At 43.6% G+C, this 27,125-nt stretch overlaps 1 protein-coding gene across 9 annotated transcripts in view; it reads right to left on the bottom strand.

Moving 5' to 3' along the window:
- The window catches only part of mast4 (microtubule associated serine/threonine kinase family member 4), a 122,620-nt gene extending 101,187 nt beyond the window's left edge, over nt 1-21,433 (bottom strand). For 7 of the 9 annotated variants that reach the window (XM_018744743.2, XM_018744745.2, XM_018744746.2 and 4 more), the window contains exon 1: nt 20,904-21,433. In XM_018744743.2, the coding sequence (XP_018600259.2) occupies nt 20,904-21,185 (282 nt within the window). In that variant the 5' untranslated portion in view covers nt 21,186-21,433. The remainder of the gene's footprint in view (nt 1-20,903) is intronic. The other 2 variants (XM_018744749.2, XM_018744750.2) reach the window with 1 other exon arrangement.
- Between the last annotated feature and the right edge of the window lie 5,692 nt (nt 21,434-27,125).

Raw genomic sequence — 27,125 nt, 5'->3', positions numbered from 1 at the left:
GAGGACCGCAACAATGGTACGAGGTGGTTACGTAATTCCTACACGAATGCTGGGAAAACAACGCTGGGGTGATGACCCCATAAGAGGATTAGTAAGTGTTCTCAAAATTGTCTCTTAAAGCCTGGCAAGCTTATGGGCTGGAGGCATCTCTCCCTCTCATGGACTGAGTGCCTGAATTAGTCTTCTGTGGCCTGATGGTTTCCTCACGCAAGGGGGAGGACAGGCATCATGGACAACCAGGGGCCCTGAAGCACAGCCATCCCCAATGACAGCTTTCCGGAGAGGTTCTCCCACAGCGTGCATGCATGCACGCACGCACACGGCAGGCCCCTGTGCATCATACAAGCATTATCTGGAGATACATTTCAACATTTTCAGTTCTCATCGTTGGTACTTCAGCGGCAAGGCAGTTTGCGCCACTTTTTTTGTGGTGGCTCCGTAAGACATTCCCACTGCTTTAGCAACAATTGCTGCAGTATAGCAAGTAAACCCGCCTGACTGAACACACCTTTTCCCCTCCTTGTTTCTGACAGGTATTTGAGGCAGAAATGTACGTTAGAGGTGTGAAATATCTACATTGTCAAAACCAGCAATTTCCCAAGCTGAGTGGGGAAAACAAGCCTCACCTAAAGAGGAGGAAAAAAAGGAATAGAAATAAGTACAGCAACAAGTGAATAGTTTGCATAAGAGCTCCGTAACTTATGAGCTCGGCAAACACAGAGCAATCCAGGCTGTCGGCAGGAGTATGAGCCCTTTAAGTGGCCGAAGAAGCCGCATGCCAGAACTCTCGCAGCAAGCGAGACCCCCGAGGCAGGGGGTGGGGTCGCCCCAGCGGGGTCCTGCAACACGTGCCCATTGTGCAGGACAAACAGACTTTTGTGGACTGGCACGCTTCCTGACACTGTCTCCCTTGTGGCCAGAAGAACCGTGAATGAGGGTGGGCGAGAAGCACCAGGGTGGCTGCGGTGCACTTAAAGTTCTGCCGAAATCACGTGGCAGCAGAGAGACGAGAAAAAAAAAAAAAAAACGGTTTCGTAACACCTCAGCATCTCATCTGATCTGAGGGCTGCTAATAAGGAGCCCCTATTCAAGTCTCCGCGCACAGCTGTCCTTGTGGAAACCAAACACAGCAGCATCATGTGTTTGTTGCCTGTAAGCACAGCGGTGTCTTTAGGGTCCTGTGTGTTTTCACCCAAAGTACAGGGCATGTGTCATGGGGGTCCATCACCAAGGAAGAGAAAAAATAAGCATTGACAGAGAGATACTAGCATTATCTGCATTTATTCTCTTTACAGGGGAAAAAGGTCACAAGACTAGTCGACATGTTTCCTGGCCTCAGGCATGTTTTTGAAGAGACATCTGGTACACATTTGTTGAAGGACTCAACCTTGACTATGGAAACAAGGGCTTTAAATGCCGTCACACTCAAGGGCTTCTAAGCGAATTCAGAAATTGACCAGTCTCAACTGCCTTTTTCTTGAAATGCATGTTGGGGTGCGACATATATACAAACAGCAGTGGTGGTCACGTGCCAAGGAATTGTTTCCTGGTAAATGAAATAAGTTTACACACACACACACACACACACTTTCTGAACTGCTCGTCCCATACAGGATCGCGGGGAACCGGAGCCTACCCGGCAACACAGGGCGTAAGGCCGGAGACCCGGTCCAACCCACTGCGCCACCTCGCCCCTGAAATAAGTTTAAACAATTCAAAATTATTTGTGTACAAACGAGCAGCGATGCTTGATGTCTGTAAAAGCTGGGAAGAAATACTGTCACAACAAAGTAACTTACATTGTATTTTTATTGTTGAAATGAATACACTAGACAGACACTGAAAGTGGTTCATCAAGGAAAGATATTTACTATGACTTTTGCAGGTTTCTGCCCTCGCATGACTTCGAAACACGTCTATTCTTCATGTTCAAAGTTCCCAGGAACAACACACCACATGCTAGGATCAGAAAAGATTGATATGAATGTATAATCTATAAAACACATTACAGTGGTTCATGGGCATCAACAAAGAACAAAAACACCACAATAAAACTGTTTTTGAACAATTACGGGAATGAAACTAGTTAACAATAATGTGTCACTACACATTTAATGTTGATTTATTATGTACTTGAAGTTGAAAGCTTTGAATTGTGACAATGCAGCAATATTTTTAAAATTAAAAAAAAAATTCTCTGGGTGGGCCTTCCAAAAATGGCATTTCACACAATTGGAAATGGGTCCCAATTCTCTCAGTCCCAAAAGCAGGATAACTTGGCCTCTGAACTACAAAAATCTGAAATCATTCAGCCTGTCATAAATCCCCGCCCCCAGTAAAATTCTCACGACTGGACAGCAAAAAGCAGGCGATACCCTGGTACGCCCATCCAGCTCAGAGCCACAAAGAGAGGTGAAAGGACGGCCAACAAAACAGTTCTGGGCAAAGGAGCAAAGCCTTAGTAGATGAGCAAAGGGAAGAAAAAAAAAAGTCTGTGAAAAATTAAAAACTACATATGGAGAGGGCGAGATGGATCCAAGAGCAGTGAAAGAACGAATGGGCTTTTTAAAAGGGAACAGACAGCATTCTTCATTAACGTCACTGCTCTGCCTTAGGGAAAATAGACAAAGGCAGCAGAGTAAACAAGGTTGGAGGGTGGCACCTGTTGTTGACCTTGAGTGTTTTCAGAACCCGACACAGACTCTTGAAGCTGCGGCCTGCCTTGGTTCATTTGGCCCACCCTATATTCGGTGTTGCCAACAAAGTTATAGAGATAAATAAACTTTTGTAATAATCTAAGCTACCAACATGTTTGAAGATTTTGCTAAGCTAATAACAAAGCATTTTTTGTGTTTTGCATGTAGAACATCAACTTGTGATGTTTATTAATGTTCTCTCATGCATCACAGGCATGAGAATTCAAGCGAATGCACAACCAAGTCTGCAAGATGTCCGCAGCAACTGGGAAGAACAAATCTCCAGTTTTAGTTTCCGTCAGCAACTGCTTTAGAGAGATGATTGATGATGGTGAAAGTTTTAATTCGGCTGAATGCTGCAGAGTACAAAGGGAAAGAAATAACCGAAACTTCTCCCAACCACAGCAGCCCTTCCCCAGCAGATGATAAAACCTCGTCCGTTTTACTGAAATCAACAAATATACTGTGTCCAGCAAAGGTTGTGGAGGAGGAAATTGACAGATCAAACACCAAATGGTCAAAGTTTCTAGCTCAGCAGATCTGATCTTTCTCCTCATCTTAAGATTTTACAAACAAGTCTGTCAATAGCCTGGTGTATTTGTGTGGACTTTGGCATTGTTGTGCACAGCACACTACACACTGCCACATTTCATTAAAGCTACCAATTATCTTGTGTGTGCTACAGTGTATTAGTTTCATTAAAACACATTACCAGACCTGGAGGACCTCTATGAAATGAACAAATGCAGTAGGTGTGATAAACAAGTTATTACACATTATTTGTTACTGGGAACACATCTCAGCTCTGCATGCATGTTTGTTTTTCTTTTCGCATTTAAATATATGATAATAAAGGTGTGCACTCAAAGTGGATAATAAACAATCAATCTCCCTGGTGGTTGCTAAGCCACAGTAAATGCAGATGGGGTTTTTTCCAATATCAAACGAATCATCAGCTCTTTGCAGAAGTCTCCATTCACAATCCCCTTCGGAGGCAATTCTATCACCATGATTCACTGGCACATATTCTGTGAAAATAAAGCTTTTATTTTTATGGGGTTTAAATCACCAGGATAGCCTGAAGTTTATAGGTGCAAAGGGCAGCTTACTTCTGCTAAGCACAACCTAGCCATCAAATTAAAGCATAGCACTTAAGATATCCGGGACAAAAAATAAAGGATAAACAGCATCTGTGAATAATGAATGGTGGACTGGGTACTAGTAAATTTGTATGACATAGGCCCATGTGATGATATCAGCCTTTTCCATTATAAGTCAACAACTCAAGGGGTTAGGTCTGTTCAGAAATATTCAATACTTTTCTCGCTAATGAAAACAAAAACTAGATGAAAAGTCCAGGACCCTTGGAAACTGCTGAAGTTTTTGAAAAACTCATCCTCATCCTCCTTGACCTGTCTGCAGCTAACAACACTGTCAATCATCAGATTCTACTCTCCTCTTTTAGTCAGCTTGGGATCAAAGGAACAGCACTAAGATGGTTTGAGACCTACCTTTCTGACAGATCCTATCAAGTGGTCTGGCAGAGTTCCCGTTCTTCTCCTCCGCCTCTCAACCAGTGTCCCGCAGGGCTTGGTACTGGGTCCTCCGCTCTTCTCGATCTACACCTCCTACCTTGGCTCGGTCATAGCCTCCCACGGATTCAAATACCACTGCTACGCTGATGATACCCAGATTTTCCTCTCCTTTCCACTTGGAGCATCAGACATTTCCACATGCATCACTGCCTGCCTGTCGGACATCTCTGCATGGATCTCTGTTCACCACCTACAACTCAACCTCTCCAAAAGAGAGATCCTACACCTCCCAACTGGCCTGTCTTCCTGTCCGGTTTAACCGAAAGATCCTGACAACTCACTCATTTTGCCTCCCTCCTTGGCTAAGAGTCTGGGAGTGATGATTAACTCAAGTCCATCTTTCTCTCAGCACATCAAAGCCACAGCCGAAACCTGAAGATACAGTACTGTGCACTTAGATGTTTCACAAAAATATTTGTTTTAGACGGTTATTGAATGTCTTCTGCATTAGTGTCAATTGGAAAGAGCATATTTTAGATTTCCAAGCATTCCTTTTGCAAAAAAAAAAAAAAAAAAAAAATTACAGTAAGGGTTTTGTATGTCGTTAAAGAAAATAGCAATAAACCACCTTCCAAACAGAGAACTTGAGGTCATTGTATGGGACACCGATTAACTGAAGCAGAAACAGGTGTATAGAGGCAATAAAACTGGGCGAGGGACAACCGTACTGAACATGTGAGGTTTTGTCAGATGTGGCAGTTTAACTCTGCGATCTTACACCATGGCAACAGCAACAAGACAGAAGGTGGTCACCCTCGGGACAAGCGGTTGTTAACGATAGATAGTTACTGAGCTTTGTAGGAAGTTTATTAAGAGCATTATTTTTGGAATTATTCTCACTTTGCAGGTTTTCCCCCCCCCAAGTACCTAAAACTTTTGCACAGTACTGTACATCCTGAATAACATCCCCAGGATCCATCCTTACCTCACAACCAACTCTGCCCAACTACTTGTCCAGGCCATGGTGACATCCCATCTGGACTACTGCGACTCTCTCGTCGGGCCTTCCTGGTATTGCCATCAAACCTCTACAGCTGACACAGAATGCTGCTGCATGAGCTGTGTTTGACTTGCCGAAGTGTTCGCATGCATCTCCCCTCCTCGTTTCTCTGCACTGGTTTCCTATTGCTGCCCAGATCAAATTTAAGACCCTGGTTATGGCCTACAAATGCATCAACAGAACTGCTCTCAGATATCTACAGGACTTCATCATTCGCTACACGCCAGCCAGACTGCTACACTCTTCCACATCTGCCCTCTTGGTGGTCCCACGCACAAAAGGTAAACCACGGAGGTTCTCAGTTCTGGATCTGTTCTGGTGGAACGACCTCCCCCTCTCGCCCAGAACTGCTTAATCATTGTCCTCATTTTAAAAGGATCTTAAAACTCATCTCTTCTGAATTCACTTTGTTAATGAGCTCTTAAGATCATGTAAGGTATAAATGTTCATGCCCGTAAGGTATACATGTTCATGCTTGGATCAGTCCTTTACAGAGCCACTCCTGCAATGTAACGTAAATGTTTATATGTATCTAAAAAAATAACTAGTAGGAAGGTGATTAGGAAGCATCGATATTCTAGTAAAGTTTTATGCAGCTACTCAGACTAGGATGTTGCATTGTAACAGACATGTTTCCACAGAAAAGAAAAAAAATATCCCTATAAAGTTAAATTAACTGCCCAAATAAGTGCAATACATTAAAGTCAACAGTGGTATCAAAAAAGATAAATTTTCAGAGAGTGAGGTTTTCAAAGCAAACTGACAGACTGCTACAAATCTTTTGGCTCCCATTTCCAGCAGAAGTATGCTAACAAATCATCTGATCCAACAACAGACATGATGATTATAAAGAAACAATGTGATTTTGTAAGAAACAATGCTACAGTACAGAGACAATGAAAACCTGGAAAAAAATGGTTGCAAATTTGTTCAAAGTATTCTGCCTAGTAAGTAAGCTCCTACTTATAGTCAAAGTTAACAGTTTTCTATTACACTGGAGTAACACATCTCTTCAATATGTAGATTTCAATATTTATCGAGGAATAAATGTGTAGTTCATCAAACACTGCTTTTCTCACCATAATGTATAACGTCAGGAGAGAATATGCTACATCTACAACACACTCATAAATAAGTGTAAAAAACCTAACTTCCTTACAAGTAGTATAAAAGGTAATTTATCCTAACAAAATCACTCATTTACTCTCTCTATTGCATACATTAGATCTTAAATCTCTTGTAGAGAGAACTCTAATTTAAAATTCGAAGTATACATTGTTGAAACTGTACATTTGCTCCCGTAACATATCTCAAATCGCTCCCAAACACTAAGCACATGAATCTTAATTAAAACTACTCATTAAGTGTTCATATTGACCAGTAAACCCAGTTCAAACAGTGTCCCATTTAATAGTATGGTGACAAATTACTTTAAAATGGATTACGTTGTTTATTAGCCATGGTACAGATGTTTCATGGTAATTGTGATTGCAGCATACCCACCATAAAGCACATCATGATAAAGATAATGAATGAGCAAATAGACAGCTATACAACGTGAACACTGACAACAGTTCTATTTTCCTCATCAATGCAGTCTGGCTTCCAATAGTACTATGTATTTTTTGGTTGTATTCAAAAGTCATAAGTGTGCTAAATACAAGAAATTATGCTACAAGTTTATGGTGTAGTAGGGTGCATTTGCATGAAGAGCTTGCATTTGCTTTAAGTGATCTTACATTTACCCACATGCTGCAAAAACCTACGTAAAATGTTAAACCTTAAGTCATATTTCCAAATTCCAGTCATGGTCTTGCTCCAGCAACACAGTGTTTATTTCTCACGACTGTACGCTAGCACAGTTTTAAATTTAAATAAAGTGAAAAGTTTAATTTCTGCCTCCAAGTCAAGGAGGGCACAGGATGGTTTTCAGTGTTCCAAATCAAACAGGTGCTGCTGCAGAATCAACAGCAGGTGCAAAAGGAGCACATTGTTTTGAGGGTTATTCTTAATCAGAATTGGACATATACAAGGAAACCTGTCAGACCTGCCAGGCTGCAGAACAAATGGCAGTCCTTCATGCAGCAAAGTAAAGGACACACCTAGTGAAATCCGCCCTGGCTGGAAGCACAAGATGGCATCGGTAAGTTGCCTTCCAAAGAGCAACTCTGCCTGACCAAAAAAAGTGAGTCATATATTCACAGCATCATTCCTTCCTCTGAACTTTACAGGCACGGCAGTCCATCAGGTGTCAATCTTGAGTTGGCTGAACGGATCTCACTTAGCTGTTGAAGTAATGTAGCGTATGGCATGAAGCAAAGCCAGCACAACGACTTATGTGCATTCCCCACTCGTCCCATTTTTTGTCTTCTTGTTGAAAAACCTTTGTCACCAGGGCAGAGACACCTGAGGATCAGTCCATATATATCTGCATAATGCAATATATTATGCATCAGAGAAATGTTCTGGTTTTTGTCATACAAGAGAACTGGGATGAAGACAGTACATTTCTACCTCTGAGTGTTTTTTTCCCGGTGCAGTTTCAAAAGCAGCAACATCACATCAAAAGTGGAATAAAGTGTAGTGACACCATTTTGCCCCTTTCAGACAAAGACAGTATACCAGGAATTCACACAGCTCTGCTGATGGACTGTTCAGAGATTTAATAAATTCTATGAGGAGAAAAATGACACTGTGTCACTCAATCAGACATAAGAACTTAGAGTCACAGGCCATGGATTACTGCACTGCAGACTGCATGTTTGTTGAAAAAAATATTTTAATGCAAGTACCTAGTCTTCCAACTTTCTTAAAGGCAAAATGAAGCAAGACTAATTGATTTAATGTGGTTACAAAAGACAACGGTCTGATTATTTGGTCAAACTATAAAGCAGGCTAAATCAGCGACTAAACCTACATTAGTTACACAGTCTATAGCTGTAAAACTCAATAAGCTTTTACAGCCAACTGATCAACACAGGTTATAAATTCACATATGGTGTACACAGGGTATTGAGTTCTGCGGGCAGAAAAAATTAAAAATAAGCGTTTGACCAAAACTAACAATGATTAAAACAAGCTTAGTCATTAGCTGCTCCTGTAAGGGTGGCACCACAATTGAAGTGGCCATTTGATACTTGGGGAGCCCTTAACAGAGGTCTGAAAGTGGCTCATGGTGACACTGCAGGACAAACTGCTCCTGCTGACCGTGCGGTAACTTCCACACCCTGAGCAGCCTTGATTCACCAAAAGGGGAATAACACGAGAGACGATTTTGTTTAAGCACTTCCAACTGCACCCTATAGAGCAGAAAAGAAGACAAAGGATACAAAATCTTAAGGAGGATCAAAAGACCCACACAGTTCAGCTTCTGAACACCGAATATTGTGTTTGGTAGAAGATTAAGCAAAAATGGGCCTGATGTGAAACCTTCCGATATAAAACTTACAATCTCAGTTCCATCCCTGAAAATCTACAAATGAACTGCAAAAATAAACACTTCATACCTACAAAAATGCCTTGTAGCATGACGGAAAACATAGTTACTCTTAGCTTAAGTATTTTGTGTATTTAAAGTGAGACAAAAAATGAAGCAAAAATGATTGAAGAACAAATTACGCAACTTAAAATTTACTTTCAGATAATCGTGCATCATAGCAATGAGACACTTTGAGAACTGTAAAGGACTTCCGGTCTAAGGCCTTGCAAACGTTTCTGCTGTTCCCATTTAGTGCAAAGACATTTCTCAACTGTACACAGAACACAATGCAATTCCTTTCCCAAACTTTAAATGAGGAAAGCATCACGCCTATTGGCTCACCGCATGCCGCCTCTGAAGACACTGACACACAAGCCTAACTAGCGGACCCTCGCTCACATCTTTTCCTTCACCACACCCCACCTCAGTCTGTACGTTTCCCCAGCACTCAGTAGAAAGGAAACAAGAAGCGATACAGTATTATTTGGGGAAACAACATTTCATGGCAAAAGTGGACGCATCCAGGGAGCCAGCCGGAGCTCACGCCTGTGTGTTCCACCATTTTCTCAATTCTCCAGTGCATTCTGTTCAGGCGTGCTCCACACCCTGTAACTCTGGCGCTCGCACACAAGACAGTCCCTCCTTCTGCACTGGCACAAAGGTTAAATACATTTTGGCAGACATGATAAAAGTTCTGGTATAGCACAGAGAGAAAAGAACACTATCGATATTTCAAGGGAGAAGAGTGGCTCTGAAACCCCAGGGCTCAGACTTCCCCCACCCAGGAGCCCATGCTGTTTACACTTTAAAGCACTTCATCCCAGAATCAGTAAAGCAACTGCTTGGCATTCTTTAGAGCTCCACGGCAGAGAGAAAATAACTCCAGTGCAGCTAGAGACATCTCAATTTATGATTTATTCATACTTCATATATTTTGCATTAAAAATGCTTAACATTCTCGCCAACTTCTTCCTTTTGTCTCCTCCACAAATATCGGTTCACATGAGGAAACACGAAGCAATTATGAATAAGCATCGCAAGGTGATGAAACAACACCTGTTATAAAACTGCAATTAGACGGTATTTGAATAATTTGCAGTCATTCAGAAACACTTCCAAACGCACACGTTTATTCTTCAGACCAAAGCGACCAAGTTATTTGACGCCGTGGTAGCTGTCCATTTGTTGTAATATAAAAAAAAAAAAAAAAACACACCTTTTCAGTGGTTTTATTCCATATTCTTTGTTGCTCGACACTTACGAGCGTAAATTAATAACTATCCAGTTTGCTTTGGCAGACAGGCCACAAAGCTACCCATGTAGCTGCACGACTCTGCGGACTCAAGCAGCGAACAACATCTAACCGACTTGTCCCGCCAACAAAATGGCTGACATTTAGCTTTGACTCAGAACTGAGCACCACCGTAGCCCGCTGTGACAGGGAACTCCTGCAAGAGACCCAGCGAAGACAAGACAGCAAACGGTGCTTCAATGACAGACTTGTGCTGTCAGCGACTATCTACATAACAGCGACTGCACACGAGTAGGGCACACGACCCCCATCTTGAGCCCCAAAATGCCGGAAACAACAAGTCGCCACCGCTTGGCTGCTTCACGGACACGACAGACGTCACGTCCATGGCATGAAACACGATCAAGCAGGGAAGCGGAGGAGGGCAACATGTTACAGGGGAAGCATTTGCTCCAGCCCAGGAATTACAGACCGCACGCTCTCACGCGGCACCGACACCTTCCGAACCGGCATTTTACAGTACCCTCAAAAAAGGAAACGGAGCAACTCAATTAAAAAATGTCATCTATGCTTCTCAGCTGAAACAATACAATAAGTGGTTCTTGACAAACTCCTGCAGTTACAGGCCTGTTTTTGCTTATCCAAATCTGTGCAATTTTCATAGGATCATTCAAGACTAGGACTTTTCATTAGAAGAAACAGCCAGACAAATCACCGATGCATACAGTAGGCCTACCCGGTAAAAGTGCTAGTCCACCTGGACAGCTTGGGCAATAACTTACTGTATGGGACAAACTATAAAAGAGTGAAAGCAAAGCAACCTACAGTGTTCCAGAAGCTGAGAAGGAATGGTGGCTGGTTTTACTGCAAAATGCCTCAAGGGGAGAGAGAGGAGAGAAGAAAGAAAGAAAGGAGAGAGAGAGAGAAAAAAAAAAAAAAAAAAAAAAACCTTGTTTTCAGCAAGTGCACTCATACTGAAGCATTCCCAATTCCTCATTTTATTTCTACTTTAAAATACAATACAAACATGTGTCGCTTAACGACAGGGATACGTTCTGAGAAATGTGCCGTTAGGAGATTTCATCGTTGTGCAAACATCATGGAGTGTACTTCTACAAACCTAGATGGTATAGCCTCGATGCAGTAAAGACGTGGTAAACATGAGATTCATGATGCTGCTGCCGTTGTAACACAGCATTCTGTTTTACAGTAAACTTTTTTTTAATAAGTAGAAAGAGTACACTCAAATACTGATTAAAAGTACAGTATAGTAAATACATAAACCAATAACATAGGTGTTTATTATCAAGTATTATGTACTGTATGTACAGCAACTGTATGTGCTATACTTTTATACAACTGGCAGCAGGTTTGTTTACACCAGCACCACCACAAACACTGAGTAACACGTTGCGATACGACGGCTACGACATCGCCAGTCAATAAGTTGTCAATAACGTCGTTAAGCAGTGCAAGACTATACATATAAACTGCTGATTAGCTGTCAATGACTCTGAAGTCTGAACTTTCAGATTCAACATAACTTCTCCTGCATTCTTGGTGAATTCTGGTTTCGCACAGTCTCGTGGGGAACCTTCACCCAGGGAGCCTTCACCCAGGGAGAACCTTCACCCACGCCTGGCTGCTTCAATATTGCAAAACTGCATTTACAAAGCACTTGCAAAAAAAATAAAACCCCCTTTGGAAATTCAGCTCCATATTACATTTAACCTTTAAAAAAATTAAGGCAATAGCAGCGGTGGAAAAAAAGAGCCCGAGTTTTTTTGTTTCTTCTTAGAGGTCCCAACTCAGCTGACAGAATTCTGTGAAGCGCAGCACTTCCTAGCCACAGCATATAAGCTTTAAGTGTTAAAACAGGAATTTTAAAAATTACACATGCTCTTTACTACAACTGCCTGTAAAAAAACTGCAGTCCCCTTCTCTGGGCTTATTACCTACTGACATCATCCTAGGACAGTTGGACGTGATGTCATAAATAATACTGTGGGCAGTCAGAGGAAAGGCTGACTGATGAGGCGGCCACCTGAATAGGACTTGCTGAGGTGAATAAAATATGTATTAAGCTACATAACAGACCACAGCATTGAGGACCAGTTCAGAGTAATAATCATCTCACTTACCTCTTAGGGATCAGCACAGCCCAAGAAGCCCACTAGCTGGCAAACACAGTAAAAGCTGATCATAATCTTCATTATTACCTCAAATAAATATCACCGTTAAACTAGAATGCAGGGTGCCATGAATAAGCAAATTTGAATAACTATCAAATTTTTTTCAACACATGAATGAATTTGTACAGATGAGCCGCTCTTAATTTGTCTGCATTATCATTAGCGCTTTAACATTACCACTTACATTATTTAATTACTACTTCTCAATGTATAGCTATTTTTGTCATTCAGAATGTTTTGGCAATAAATAGTTTTAGAAAATACAAAGATTTATCATTTTGGTACTGCCCCCACCCCCCATATTTTGGCAAAATTTACATGACTGTTCCTGATAGGGGAATCACATAATTTTCCACATGAGAAATAATGGAAACGAAAACTTGATTCCCATCACTGTAGCATAGAAATTCTCACATTTTCACATGAACAAATTGTATTACCAACCAAGGAACCAATATATAACAGTAATCCTTCATTTTATTTGAGGCATGCAGAACAGAGTTCCTTATGTTCCAAATACCGTGCCTCAACTTTTCTTCGCATAAATTACAATCAACTTGTAATCCCCCCAACCCAAAAGGATAAACTATGGGGGGGAAAAAAATTTTCGTAAGGAGCAAAAGAAAAAAAAAAAAAAAAAAAAAAAAAAAGGTCACAAAAACCTTAATGACATCTCCACTACGGTTTGATCAAAATCACAACTCTGGACTAAAATCACTCAGGAGATTATTTACCCTACGAGATGAAAAAAGGGATAATCCCATAGACACAGGAAATGACCCACTGGATGTAAACTTGGAACCCCATGGCTCCCCACAGACCCTCTGGAATTTTGCAGGACTTGCTTTCTCAGGGTTTTTCACAATCTCACCACTTACAACTTTATCACCCAACATCTGTCTGACCTAACTCTTACCCGAGTTCCCCTGCCAGGAGAGTCCTGCACGCTTTCCAGTGAGTCTACGGTTGTTTACATCAAAGTCAAACAGCCAAGTTCACACTTGACAAAAAACACCATTCCAATGACATATCCCTTGTGAATCTTCAGCAACAAGTACCCTTAGCCCTCATGTTTGGCTCACATCTACTTTGCCCTGGACTGCACATTGTAAGAACATTTTTCCCCATAAGGCATTTTGAAGGCTCCGAACCCTATGCTCTGTTATTCTCAGAGGACAGCTGGGCTTTCTGTGATGATGGAAAATGCTGCTGCACCAAAAATGGCTTTAGACGTGAAATCAAAACAAACGATATATTTAAGTACAATATATCATATTATACTGTCACAAAAGCATAAAACATCGTATCACACATACTTTTATGGTAACACTGTATACAGTATATGTTTAATTACAATTATGCCTCTAATATATATAGACACTTTAACTGTACATACCTTAATAAAGACAAACCTTGGAGCACCAATGTAAACTGACAAAAAGACAAGTATTTTAGAAATTTAGATGTTAAGTCTGTCTGACATTTCCACCCTTTTACTTCATCAGCAAAACAGCAGATGACCACAGCTTCCACATATTATTCTACGGATCTTTTTTTTTTAAAAAAACATGGTAAGAGGAAATTACACTGTTGATGATTTTGTACCACGAGCAACAGTTAACATGTTGGCTAAGGAAAAGAACTTATAACCAGAACACAGAAGAGGTTAGATCAAATCCTTTTGGATGAACCCATATGCTAATATTTTTATAGCAAAATACCTCTTTTGCAGAGAAAGACAGAGCCAACTACTAAAGAACAGGAAACCACATACGAGGAGACAGGAATCTGTTGGAGTGCTCAGTTTCGTGACAAGCCTTTAAAATTTTAAGAGATCATAATTAATAGGCCACATGGGTGCAACTTCCATCACAGTCCATTTAAGCTTTACTGCTCTCCATTAAAAACGTATGAAACAGTAGTGAGTACCACTACAAGAACAAAGAAACGTCAGCTGATGCTACAGGGCTGTCAGGCAGATTGCATAACACTGCTTTCCAAGCACAGATAAGCCAAAGCTTTCATTTTCTAATCTATTTTACAGGAGAAAAAGAAAATACAGTTTAAAGCAAAACACATTTATATGAATACACCTATGGTACACAGCAGCTGTGGCACAGTACACAGGGTTAAGAACAAATGAAAAATATAATAATGACTGCCAGGAAAATTTTAAGTGCATACTTCATACTGGCCAGCTATCATCACTTTTCACTGTCAGATGAAAAAGAAAAAAAAAATTCCTCAAAAAACAATCTGACAGCCTTGAACAAAGTATGAACTGAAATTTCGGAGTCTTAAATCCAAAGTCTTAACATGCTCAGTCCTCCACGAAGGGTGCAGAGGTTGATAAGCCTGAGATGAAAAGCAAAGTTCTCCAAGGATGCCTTACCTTGGAGCCATAGGAACGGGCCGGCCCAGCAATATCAATGTTCCTCTGATGGGACATAGTTCTCCAGTAGAGTGCGTCCTCTGTTTCCCCCAAAACAAAAAGAGCTCTAGGACTCTCTACAGCAAGGACACAATGTTGGAAGTGGAAAAGCACAGTAAAAATTAAACCGTCATCCAGCTATGGCATCGCCCACTACGGAAGTCAGAGGAGTCTTAAACAGATTAAAAGTTAATCTTCTTAACGAATAAGCCATTCAGTGACACTGGACATGCCTTTTTCAAGCCAGTGCCAGACTGCTAAAATACACTGCTGCTTATTTTCAAAGTGCTCTCATCACAGATGAAGCTTGCTATGAAATGCACAGGGTTTCAGATTACGATTAGCAAAGACAGGTTGAAGCTGCATTTTCATTATATCAAAAAAGGGGGAAAAAATGAAGAAAATTAAAAATAATGCATGTCCCAGTGCTGGCGCGTGCGTGCGTGTGTGTGTCCAACAAATACTAATCTGGTGTTCTAGGAACAGGGCAAAGCATCACCTAGGCAGACAGGAAAAAATGACCAGTCACCGTGGAGGTGGACATGCTGGATAAAGCTGCATAAGCCGTTCATCCAGGTAACCCTCCTTAATGCAATTAACAAAAATGTCATTTTAATAGCATTCAGGTGCATGTCACAGTCACTTTTCAAAATTTAGCTGGCTAGTTAAACTTTAAATTATGGTTTTGTAAGACCCTTTAACTGATCAGATATGAGCATATACCATAGAATTTAGTTCCCCTTCAGTCACAATACCTGTAGCTCTCCAATTTCATTATGTGTGTTCAGAAAGGCAGTCTGAGGTTTCAAACTACTTTCCTGGATTATTATTGCTATTGACAAAAACAAAGCTCCTTGTTTTACATACAGCAAATTACAATTTTATGGTATTCCAACAGTGTTGTAGATCAGTACAGAATTTAGAACTGTTATATGGTCTTGATCACATTCTCTTTATTTCCATTGCCAATACTGCATTTGGCTGAGGTCTTTCTGGCAACAGTGTCAGGGTGGTTTCACCAAATTATGCAATTGCCCATCTGTCATCCTGTTCTCTTACAATTCATTTCTGCTGTTGCAACCAACGGTTTTCATTCTGAAGCACTATCCCAGTAATGTTTTCAGCAGTTCCAAACCGCCTTAAATATAATCAAGCAATCTCTATCGAGGGAGGTTTACAGTTACACCACTGTTATAACAGCTAAACCACAGTTTACAGATTACACAGATGGCATCCAAGGCCAAAACCAAAACACATTTCAGCTCTGGCTGAAATATGAAGTACATGCAAAGCATCCTTAAAAAAAGTGGATTTTCAGTTCATTTAACTTCATTGGCCAACGGCCGCAGGAAAGTTTGAGAGACGGCAAGACTAAAATCCACCCTACAGACCTGATTAAAGACAGCGAAGAACAATATGATATGGGTTAATCAGGGAGGACCCAAATCAGTCAAGTTCTTTCACATTACTAGAATACTTAATGTTTGTCTTTAATGTACATTAATTTATCCCTGAAGGTTTTCTGTATTTCAGCACATCTAAGTTTAGCTAGATTTAGGTTTAGGTTTACTATGCAAAATGCAACCCTTTTTCAAACCTGCAAGGTTAAACTGCAATGCATTTACTGAAATTTGCCCACTTACAGTCCACATTTACGGGAAAAGATTTCATAGAGACATTCAAAATCCTATCACATCTACCTTTCGGCATCAATTTAACTGAAGAGGAGAGGTCAACTTCTCATAAAGCATGAAGGTTATCTTTAGTGCCTTGGTGGTGGTGACTGCAGGGACTTCTTTTATTGCAATGCCTTCAAGGTGCATTACAGATATCCAAGGAAGTCTTATCACACTCAAACCTACACACACTTCTCTGGGTGACTCAACAGACATGATGCAACAGAATTTTCTTTATTTTGAAAATAAGAATTTCAATAGCTTTCAACATACTTTGTGGACTGTGACAGGGCATCTGAGTGTGCCAAAATAAAATCAGTGCAAGAATTCCCCGCGATACTGTGTCCAACAGGACTGGAATTTCAGAGCTGCTGCACATACGTCTCCCCGGTTCTCTTCAGTGTGTAAAAACAATGGGCAGCCGTCTGCTCGAGTAATCAGTCCCTGAGGGAGCGTTGCATCCTAATTAATGCGCCGCAATCCAATTAAAAAGGTGGCCGTGAATTTGAAACCGTCGAGCAGCCCTCGCCCATTTTGGCTGAAGTTTAAGCAAATTGTTCGGGCCTTTTGCTTTGCATCGCTCGCATTCTATTTGAATATGAGCCCACGTTACCATGCAAGGGCTCTTGTCAGTACGTCTCATAAAATTAACAACTGGCATGTCACTGGGGGGTGAAAACCAGACCTTCCAACAAGCACCCACAGGTCCAAGAGATTGTACCAAACCAGGCAGACTCCACTTAGTATTAGGTGAACTATACAGCACAAAGAACTGAAATTTCACATAAATCTGGATCAGGGAAAATGGAAATACTGACAAGAGATCGTTATCCTATCAAGAACGTAAACATTTAGTCTATTTACGATCATTCTTCCATGTTCACAAGATGTAACTAAAACCATTCTTTAATATGTTCACATGTTAGTTTTTCCTATTCTGTACACTAATCTAAGGATTCTTCATAAAGGAAGAGTTATTTGTTTACCATCATGCTACATATTTCACATTTTAAGCTCTCTTGTCTACTGTCAAAAAAAGAACACATTGAAACCATGTAGTGTTTTTAGAGATTTGCATGAATTCAAAACTAATAAAACATGATCATCAAAATCTTGTCACAACACCAGTCCTCCCTCAAGGGCTATTATTAAGACACAGATTACATTAAAATTTTTAATTGTATGTTTACATGAGTTGTGTTTCCCTGCAAGACAATACAAATGGGGTGCTCAGATTGCAGAGCATTGTGGTTTTAAGGTCAGACACTTTACTACCCTTAATTCTCCACACTCCACACTGCTTTCTCTCATTTGGGCTTGCAAACTCCTTTCAGTATAAACAGCATTTATCTTTTACAAAAACAGTGCAGAGTCTGAACCAAAGTGAGGGTTACTGTTTGATGCCAAATGAGAGAGCAATGTCCACAAGATTTTTAAAACAACAACTTTCTGAAGTCATTACAGTATTTTGCATCTTCGGTCTACTTCATATAAGGTGAATACCAGTAAATCAAATAGTAAGTTGTTCAGAAGTTCTGAAATAACTACAAGGTGAATCACTAACCAAAACTTGTATTTCGAAACACCGCATAGCGTAATTAATATATAGAACACATAAGGATTTATAACTAAACGCAAGTATTTCCTCCAAATACAAGCTCCCCACCTCCAGGCAGAAAAGCTCTGATATTGCAGAGATCATCTGCAGCGAGCCAGCGGAAAACAGCGCTGCCACTGACAACAGCGAGGCGTTGGATCTCAGACCACCGAGACACAAAGCACAGGGCACGTGTCCTCCAGCATATGCAAATATGTGGTTTGTCTGCAAGAAAATTAGTCAACGCGGAAGCCGACATGCACGTCTGCAACGATATTCCCCAGCTACCTTTCACCAGATGGTTTTGGCTAAAACAATGATAAATATCATCATCAGCAGAGGAGCGCTGCCTGGCTCAAAACACAAATGCAGCTGTTCGGTGACGACACCTGAAGTTACACAGAAACCTTTCACACAAGGAAGGAAAGAAACACTGTTCGAGTCTATGAGCAGGATGTGATTGCTGCTTAGAGGAATTTAAAATCATTTGCAACATACATTTACAATTCAAAAGGAGCACAAAGGTTCATATAATAAAATACACAAGACCAAGGTCTAACTTTTACCAATGATTCAATATTTAGATGAGCACCAGTAATTCCCTTCATGACTGCACGAGGTCTGCGAAAACAATGAAGTCAGCCCAAAAATCCACAGCGTTCAACTCATAAATTAATGCGGCAACTCGTTAATGGCAGGAAAAAAAAAGCACTATGAAGTACCAAAGGGACCAACAATAAAAGCACAAGCTACTATGTGAAAGTACTTTATAACAGCACAATCACAGAGACCTGTCTTTTTTTTTTTTTTTCCTCTCCATTGTCAGGGAATAAATGGGGAAAAAGTATAACACTAATGACACCTTCTCTACATACACTACAAAAATATTTATTTCCACATCATTCACCTCAGATGCAGAGAAGTAACTGTAAAACCAGCGAGTAAGTTAATAAAATTGAGCAAAACAATTTTAAGGACCCACATATGGATCAAAATCAGAATCAGAAAGTTTTATTGGCCAAATGTGCTGACACGCACAAGGAATTTGTTGTGACTCTAGATGCTTCCAGCATTTACAGAGAACAAGCAGCTGACACAGAATTGCATAATCAATCAATAAATAAATATTTACACAGTACACAAACACGAGAGTATAAACAATAGTTTAAATACAAAAAACGGAAATAAATAAGACGTAAATTGCAGAAAAGTGATGGGATACTGGTGCCCTGACAGGAGACCAGGGCAGCTGGCAAATGTCGCTCTATAAATCCTCTGGCACAACTTTATTTTGTCAGAACAAAATGACTACAGCTTCCATTGACTCACATGACGTCTGTTTTGCCGCGAAGGGAACGATTACTGCAAATGACACTTTATCACAACACCATGGCCAGCTAGCTTAGAAAACAAAAACATTTCAGGTAGCTGTTAATCATGCTTAATTTGCTACATAACTTACAATACAGGGATAATCGCCATATTTTTGTGAAATAACAAACCTGAACTAATGTTGTTTATTAACACACAAAAATAACGTAAAACGCAAACAAAGATGACAAATGTTCTCAAATACATAAGTAGAGCATTGCGGGGCAGGGTACCAAAGGTGAACGAACAATGGCAGTTCAAGAAAGGGCAACATTTACTGTATTTTTCTTATGAATAAGATACTAATTGTTTAAGGTTAGCCCAAAACAGTGTTCTTTCTCTTGAAAATGTGACATTCGCAAACTTAAACCACACAAACGCACTTTAGCCAGATCCAGCCTTCCTGACCTGATCCAACCGCGTCTGACCAAATCCCCTGCGAGTCATTTGAAGGGCACTTAAGGGAAAACATGTCCATTTCAGGTACACACGGACTAAATCTAGTGTAAACACAGCTTCGGATGTTTTAGGATAAGCAAACAATAAGCATATTGTTCCCCAATCGTTTTCTTCCACGAGCCAGCCTCGAATCACGCTTAACCACCACACGTTGCGTGCGTTTCCCCGACAACCCCGTCAGCGCCGCCGTTCTCGGCTGGATTTCGCCGTTCTTCGATCAGGGCCGTCCGTGGATATCGACTCCGTTCCGGGCTCTTATCGCATACGTGCCGCCCTGTCTCCGATCTGCTCCTCGATGTTCTCCACCCACCGCATGCGCTGTCCCGCATCAGAGCATCTCTCGAGCCACAAGAGAAATACAAGGGAAAAGCAAGAAGGACAAAGACTAGGAGGTCAGTAAATACACCGTGCAAATAAATGCGCTCATATTTCCATGAAGCCTTCAATAACATGTTATGGCACTGACATGGTTTATCCCGAGGATAAGGATGGCCATGCGCAACCAAAGACTTAAAAGAGAGGGCAAACAAGTTTACCCTAATTCAACTGCATCTGCAGACATGCTGTTATCAGGATGCATCGAATCAGTAACAGAAAAAAAATCTACTGAACTTCTCTTCAGTTTAAAGTTGGGAGGGTCTCACATCATGCGGCACCTCCTTCAAGGCAACAAGTCGAAGTCTGACATTTAGTAGCCAGATAAGTATATTTCACAGACTGACAAAGACGCACATAATCTGAGATTCCACACAGACTTCGAGAACTGTTCATTGTAACAAAATGTCATATGGAGAAAGAGAATTTCCTGAGTGAATTCAAGTGTCTCCGGCATCATCATGCTTCAGCAGCTGCCCCATGTGGCAAAACTCTACACAGAAGAGGCTCAACTCAACTGACAGAGCTGTCAAGTACAGCACTGCGTCTGCGTGTCTGCATCACACACACAGGGTATATGAAACTATATTCAAACAATATCTCGCTCATTCCACAAGAATAAACAGTGAGGCTTAGTGATAGATGGCAGGCTGGACTGTCGGAGGAGCTGTCACTCTGGGATCCAGGTTCAAATAACCGCTCCTTTGTTTGTGTTTGGTTGATTGGTTGGGTGCACGCGCCCTCGCGCACACACACACACAGTTTGCGATTGCTTGCTTACCATTTCGTCCTCCTCTTCCTCGCTGTACTCTTGTCTTTCTTTACCCTCCTCCTCCTCTTCTTCCTCCTCCTCCTCCTCTTCTTGGCCTCTCGCCGTCCGCGTTTCGCACTGCCATGATGACGACTGTCTAAGACTAAGGGCCCCATCGCTGTCCCGAGTCCCAGGAACCAAGGGCGCATCGGCGCTCTGGGTCTCGCCCCCGGACAGCTTCTCCAAGCTGAAGCTCCCGTCGCCGCTGCCGCTGCCGCCGCTCTCGGACCTCTTCGCAACTTTCCTCTCCATTTCTCTCCAGTTACGCTCCGAGTCCGTGCGACACAATAATCCCGCACAAATGAGTGACAAAGTCGCTCAGAGGCTCAGTGTGTCCGCCGAGAGACGTCCACACGCCTCCCGACTCCTGCGCTCATCCTGTACTGCAGACACACGTGTGGCGAATAAGCCGGATTCGGACTGAACTGAGCTCCCGTACGGCGAGCAACCATCGCAGCGCTGCCCGATAAAACTGCGGCGAACCCACAGGTTGGACCTCCCGTTCTGCTCCAGACTCCGCCCACTGGAACACCCACCGAACATTGGCTGCACAAGTGTAACACTAACAGTGATAATAGCACAGACTCCACCCACTGGGACACCCAGAGCGCGGTCTGCTTGCAAGAGTAACACTAACCATTACGGTTACCGCAGACTCCGCCCACTGGAACACCCACTGAACGATTGGCTGCACAAATGTAAACGTCACACTGTCGAGCCCGAGGACGGCAGACTCCGCCCATTCGGACACAATTCGAGTCCGTCGTGTAACGACCGTAGTTCGTTCCTGAAAATGTAAAGAGCAGAAAAAAAAAATTCTCGACTCTTCATTAACATCCATTTACGTTCCTCTGTCATTCACATTCTTTCACTAAACACACAAAACTTTAGACACTAAAAAAATGTGATTCAAAATCTGGAATAGCAGAACTGCTCATTTCATATTGATTTACATTCATTATTATATATATTAATTTAGTGGACACTTCTCCAAACTAGCGACGTATGTCACAGAAAACAGAAAGAGAGACTTGGATGCAGATTCTAATACAGAGTTTGTTACATTCCACCATATGAAGTAATATGAACCGCACATCACACGAGTAGCTGAATAAGGTATTACTGTAGTTAATATAATCACAAAGGTATTGAGCATAAACATTCACACATTAACATCCACTTAAGAGATCATGAGAGAAATGAGTCTGGATGAGGTGAGTTTTAAGACCCTTCATAAAATGTAGAGAGATTCAGCAGTTCTGAGTGAGAGGGGGAGGTCATTCCACCACATTGGAGCCAGAACCGAAAACCTTTGTGCTTTTGATTTTGTAGCGGGTCGAGGTGGAGGAGCGTAACTGTCTGGATGGGGAGTAGTGAACAATCAGTTCTTGTAGATATCTGTGAGCAGTTCCATTGATGCTTTTGTATGCCATAACCAGAGTCTTGAATTTGATCCAGGCAGCTATAGGAAGCCAGTGCAGAGAGGTGAGGAGCGGGGATGCAGGGGAATGCTTCGCCAAGCCAAAGACAACTCGTGCAGCAAAATTCTGTATCAGCTGCAGAGGTTTCACGGCAGTAGCTGGGAGGCCAGACAAGACAGAGCTGCAGCAGTCCAAGCGGGATATCACCATGGCCTGGACAAGTAGTTGCAAAGTCTGTATCTGCAGCACCAGGTTGTGGCTTTGATGAGCTGAGAAAAAGATAGATTTGAGTCAATCATCACACCCAGACTCTTAGCCGAGAAGGCGGGCAAAATGAGTGAGTTGTCCAGTTTGATAGGGAGTTCACGACAGGAAGACAGGCCGGATGGGAGGCGAAGGATCTCTGTTTTGGAAAGGTTGAGTTGTAGGTGGTGATCAGACATCCAGGCAGACATGTCTGATAGGCAGGCAGCGATGCGTGAGGAAATGTCTGTTGCTCCAGGTGGAAAGGATATGTGAGAGGCGATGACAAGGCCGAGGGAAAAGGTGTAGATTGAGAAGAGTAGGAGACCCAGTACCGCGGCCTATGGGACGCCGGTTGAGAGAGGCTGAGCGGATGATCAGGAGCCCCGGCAGGCCACTTGGTAGAATCTGTCTGACAGGTAGGACTCAAACCATTAAGGCCAACATATTCAAACATCACTTATACATACATTTGTATGCTCCTTTTGTCATTTCTATTTACAGTTGTTCATTTAGCAGATCATTTAATCCAAATGGATATACAACTCTTAACTGGTATTTATTTACCTGACACATTTAGCCAAGGAAGAGGGGCACAGTGGCACAGTGGGTTGGACCGGGTCCTGCTCTCCAGTGGTTCTGGGGTTCGAGTCCTGCTTGGGATGCCTTGCGACGAACTGGTGTCCCGTCCTGGGTGTGTCCCCTCTCCCTCCAGCCTTTTGCCCTGTGTTGCCAGGTTAGGCTCTGGATCCCCACGACCCTGTATGGGACAAGCGGTTTCAGATGATGATGATTTATCCAAGGTGTCCCCCTTGCAGCCAATACTTCCACAATAGACTCTAGATCACTGTGATGCTGCTGAGGAGAATCAGTTATTGAAAATGCATGGATTTATCCAAGGCTACTTGAAGTGCTAGGTACTTTACACTAAATTCTCAACAGTCAGTCTTCCTCATTATTTACACACACACACACATACACACACACACATTTTCGGAACCGCTTGTCCCATACGGGATCACGGGGAACCGGAGCCTACCCGGTAACACAGGGCGTAAGGCCGGAGGGAGAGGGGACACACCCAGGACGGGACGCCAGTCCGTCGCAAGGCACCCCAAGCGGGACTCAAACCACAGACCCACCGGAAAGCAGGACCGTGGTCCAACCCACTGCACCACCGCACCCCCTCCTCATTATTTATTTAAGTATTATTTTCCCTTTTCATTTTGTTGTTTTATTCTGTTGTTCTTGGGCAGTATGGTGGCACAGAGGATGCCTCAGAGTGTAGCAGGTTCAAACACAGAATCTGCATGTTCTGTGGGAGCTCTGGTTTCCTCTCACAGTGAATTTTAGGGTTTTGTCTACATTTGTTTATGACTGTCATTTCTTGTATAATGAGCCTTCTTTATAGAAGGGTGGCCCATACACTTCAGTTTACAAACACAAGGCTGTTCAGAATTCAGTTTGACTGTAAATCCAGTCACTTCCACTAAATCACAATTAATAATACATAAGACTGATATGCTTCCATTTATTCATAAGTTAGGTTATACAATACCCTCAGATAAAGTTGTAATAAAAAATATTCTGTAATACTTCTATCCATCTATCCATTCTTTATAACTGTTTGTAAAATGTGGGGTTGTCATGGTCTGGAGCCTCTCCCAGAAGCATAGAGCATGAGGCAGGGTACACCCTAGACAGAACACCAGTCTATCACAGTATAACACTATTGTTTTTGTAATTAACTTAAAACTACACTCGAAATAAAAACTCTCCGTGAACCGCCACCTTATCGTGGTGGAGGGGTTTGAGTGCCTGAATGAGTCCAGGAGCTATGTTGTCTGGGGCTATATGCCCCTGGTAGGGTCTCCCATGGCAGACAGGTCCTGGATGACAGACGAGACAAAGCGCGGTTCAAAAACCCCTTATGAAGAAAAAATCAAGGCTTTCGTTTACCCCGCCCGGTATGGGGTCACCGGGGCCCCACCCTGGAGCCAGGCCTGGGAGGGGGGGGGGCTCGCATGCGAGCGCCTCGTGGCCAGGTCTATGCCCACGGGGCCTGGCCGGGCTCAGCCCGAAGCCATGACGTGGAGCCGCTCTTCGCTGGGCTCACCACCTGCCGGAGAAACCGTAAGGGGCCGGTGCATTGTGATTTGGGCGGTGGTCGGGGCCGAGTGCCCGGCCGACCCAAACCTCGGGCGCCAACTCTGGTTTTTGGGACTTGGAATGTCACCTCACTGGCGGGGAAGGAGCCTGAGCTGGTGCGGGAAGTTGAGAGATACCGTCTAGATATAGTCGGGCTCACTTCCACTCACAGCTTGGGTTCTGGAACCACTCTTCTCGATCAAGGGTGGACTCTCCACTATTCTGGCGTTGCCCAAGGTGAGAGGCGGCGGGCGGGTGTGGGCTTATTAATAGCCCTCCAGTTCAGCCGCCATGTGTTGGAGTCTACCCCGGTGAATGAGAGGGTCGTCTCCCTACGCCTTCGGGTCAGGGAACGGTCTCTCACTGTCGTTTGTGCTTATGCGCCTAGCGGCAGTGTAGAGTACCCGGCCTTTTTAGAGTCCCTGGGGGGCGTGCTGGAAAGCGCTCCCACTGGGGACTCTGTCGTTCTACTGGGGGACTTTAACGCCCACGTGGGCAGCGACAGTGATACCTGGAGGGGCGTGATTGGGAGGAACGGCCTCCCTGATCTGAACCCGAGCGGTGAGTTGTTATTGGATTTCTGTGCTAGTCGCGGTTTATCCATAACGAACACCATGTTCATGCATAAGGGTGTCCATCAGTGCACTTGGCACCAGGACACCTTAGGTCGGAGGTCGATGATCGACTTTGTAGTCGTTTCTTCTGACCTTCGGCCATATGTCTTGGACACTCGGGTGAAGAGAGGGGCTGAGCTGTCAACTGATCACCACCTGGTGGTGAGTTGGATTCGATGGCGGGGGAAAAAGCTGGACAGACCTGGCAGGCCCAAACGCATAGTGAGGGTCTGTTGGGAATGTTTGGCGGAGGCCCCTGTCAGAGAGGTCTTCAACCAGGTCCCGAGGGAGGTGGGGGACATCGAGTCTGAATGGACTACGTTCCGCGCCTCCATTGTCGGGGCGGCGGTTCGGAGCTGCGGCCATAAGGTCTCCGGCGCCTGTCGCGGCGGCAATCCCCGAACACGGTGGTGGACACCGGAAGTAAGGGATGCCGTCAAGCTGAAGAAGGAGTTCTATCGGGCCTGGCTGGCTCATGGGACTCCTGAAGCAGCTGACAGGTACCGACGGGCCAAACGGAGCGCGGCTCTGGCAGTCGCCGCGGCAAAAACTCGGGCTTGGGAGGAGTTCGGTGAGGCCATGGAGGAAGACTTTCGGTCGGCCTCAAAGAGATTCTGGCAAACCGTCCGGCGACTCAGAGGGGGGAAGCGGTGTTCCACGAACACTGTTTACAGTGGAAGTGGTGCGCTGCTGACCTCAGCTGAGGATGTTCTCGAGCGGTGGAAGGAGTACTTTGAGGATCTCCTCAATCCCTCCGACACGCCTTCCGTAGAGGAAGCTGAGGCTGGGGACTCGGAGGGGGACTCGTCCATTACCCTGGCTGAAGTTGCTGAGGTAGTCAAAAAACTCCTCGGTGGCAAGGCTCCGGGGGTGGATGAGATCCGCCCCGAGTTTCTCAAGTCTCTGGATGTTGTGGGGCTGTCTTGGCTGACACGCCTCTGCAGCATCGCGTGGAGTTCGGGAACGGTGCCTCTGGACTGGCAGACTGGGGTGGTGGTCCCTCAATTTACCGGTCGATCTACGTTCCTACCCTCACCTATGGTCATGAACTCTGGATCATGACCGAAAGAATGAGATCGCGGATACAAGCGGCAGAAATGAGTTTCCTCCGCAGAGTGGCTGGGCGCACCCTTAGGGATAGGGTGAGGAGCTCAGTCACCCGGGAGGAGCTCGGAGTAGAGCCGCTGCTCCTCCGCATCGAGAGGAGCCAGTTGAGGTGGCTCGGGCATCTGTTCCGGATGCCTCCTGGACGCCTCCCTGGGGAGGTGTTCCGGGCTTGTCCCACTGGGAGGAGGCCTCGGGGCAGACCCAGGACACGTTGGAGAGACTATGTCTCCCGGCTGGCCTGGGAACGCCTTGGGGTTCCTCCAGAGGAACTGGAGGAGGTGTGCGGGGAGAGGGAAGTCTGGAGGACTCTGCTCGGACTGCTGCCCCCGCGACCCGGCCCTGGATAAAAGCGGAGGAAGATGGATGGATGGATGGATGGATGGACTACACTCGAAATAAAAACCCATTTAACACTTGTGTTCTGTCTTCATTTTTGACCAATTCATCAGATAAGTGTTTTCAATATTCGTCAGCTTATGGTCACTTAAAAAATTTTTTGTTATAGTATCAATACAAAGGGGGCACAGTGGCGTGGTGGCGTGGTGGGTTGGACCAGGTCCTGCTCTCCAGTGGGTCTGGGGTTCAAGTCCTGCTTGGGGTGCCTTGTGATGGACTGGTGTCCTGTCCTGGGTGTGTTCCCTCCCCCTCCAGCCTTGCTC

Source organism: Scleropages formosus, chromosome 6 (genome assembly GCF_900964775.1).
Source record: "Scleropages formosus chromosome 6, fSclFor1.1, whole genome shotgun sequence".
NCBI classification, from domain to species: Eukaryota; Metazoa; Chordata; class Actinopteri; order Osteoglossiformes; family Osteoglossidae; genus Scleropages; species Scleropages formosus.
This window is presented reverse-complemented; position numbering and strand designations above follow the sequence as displayed.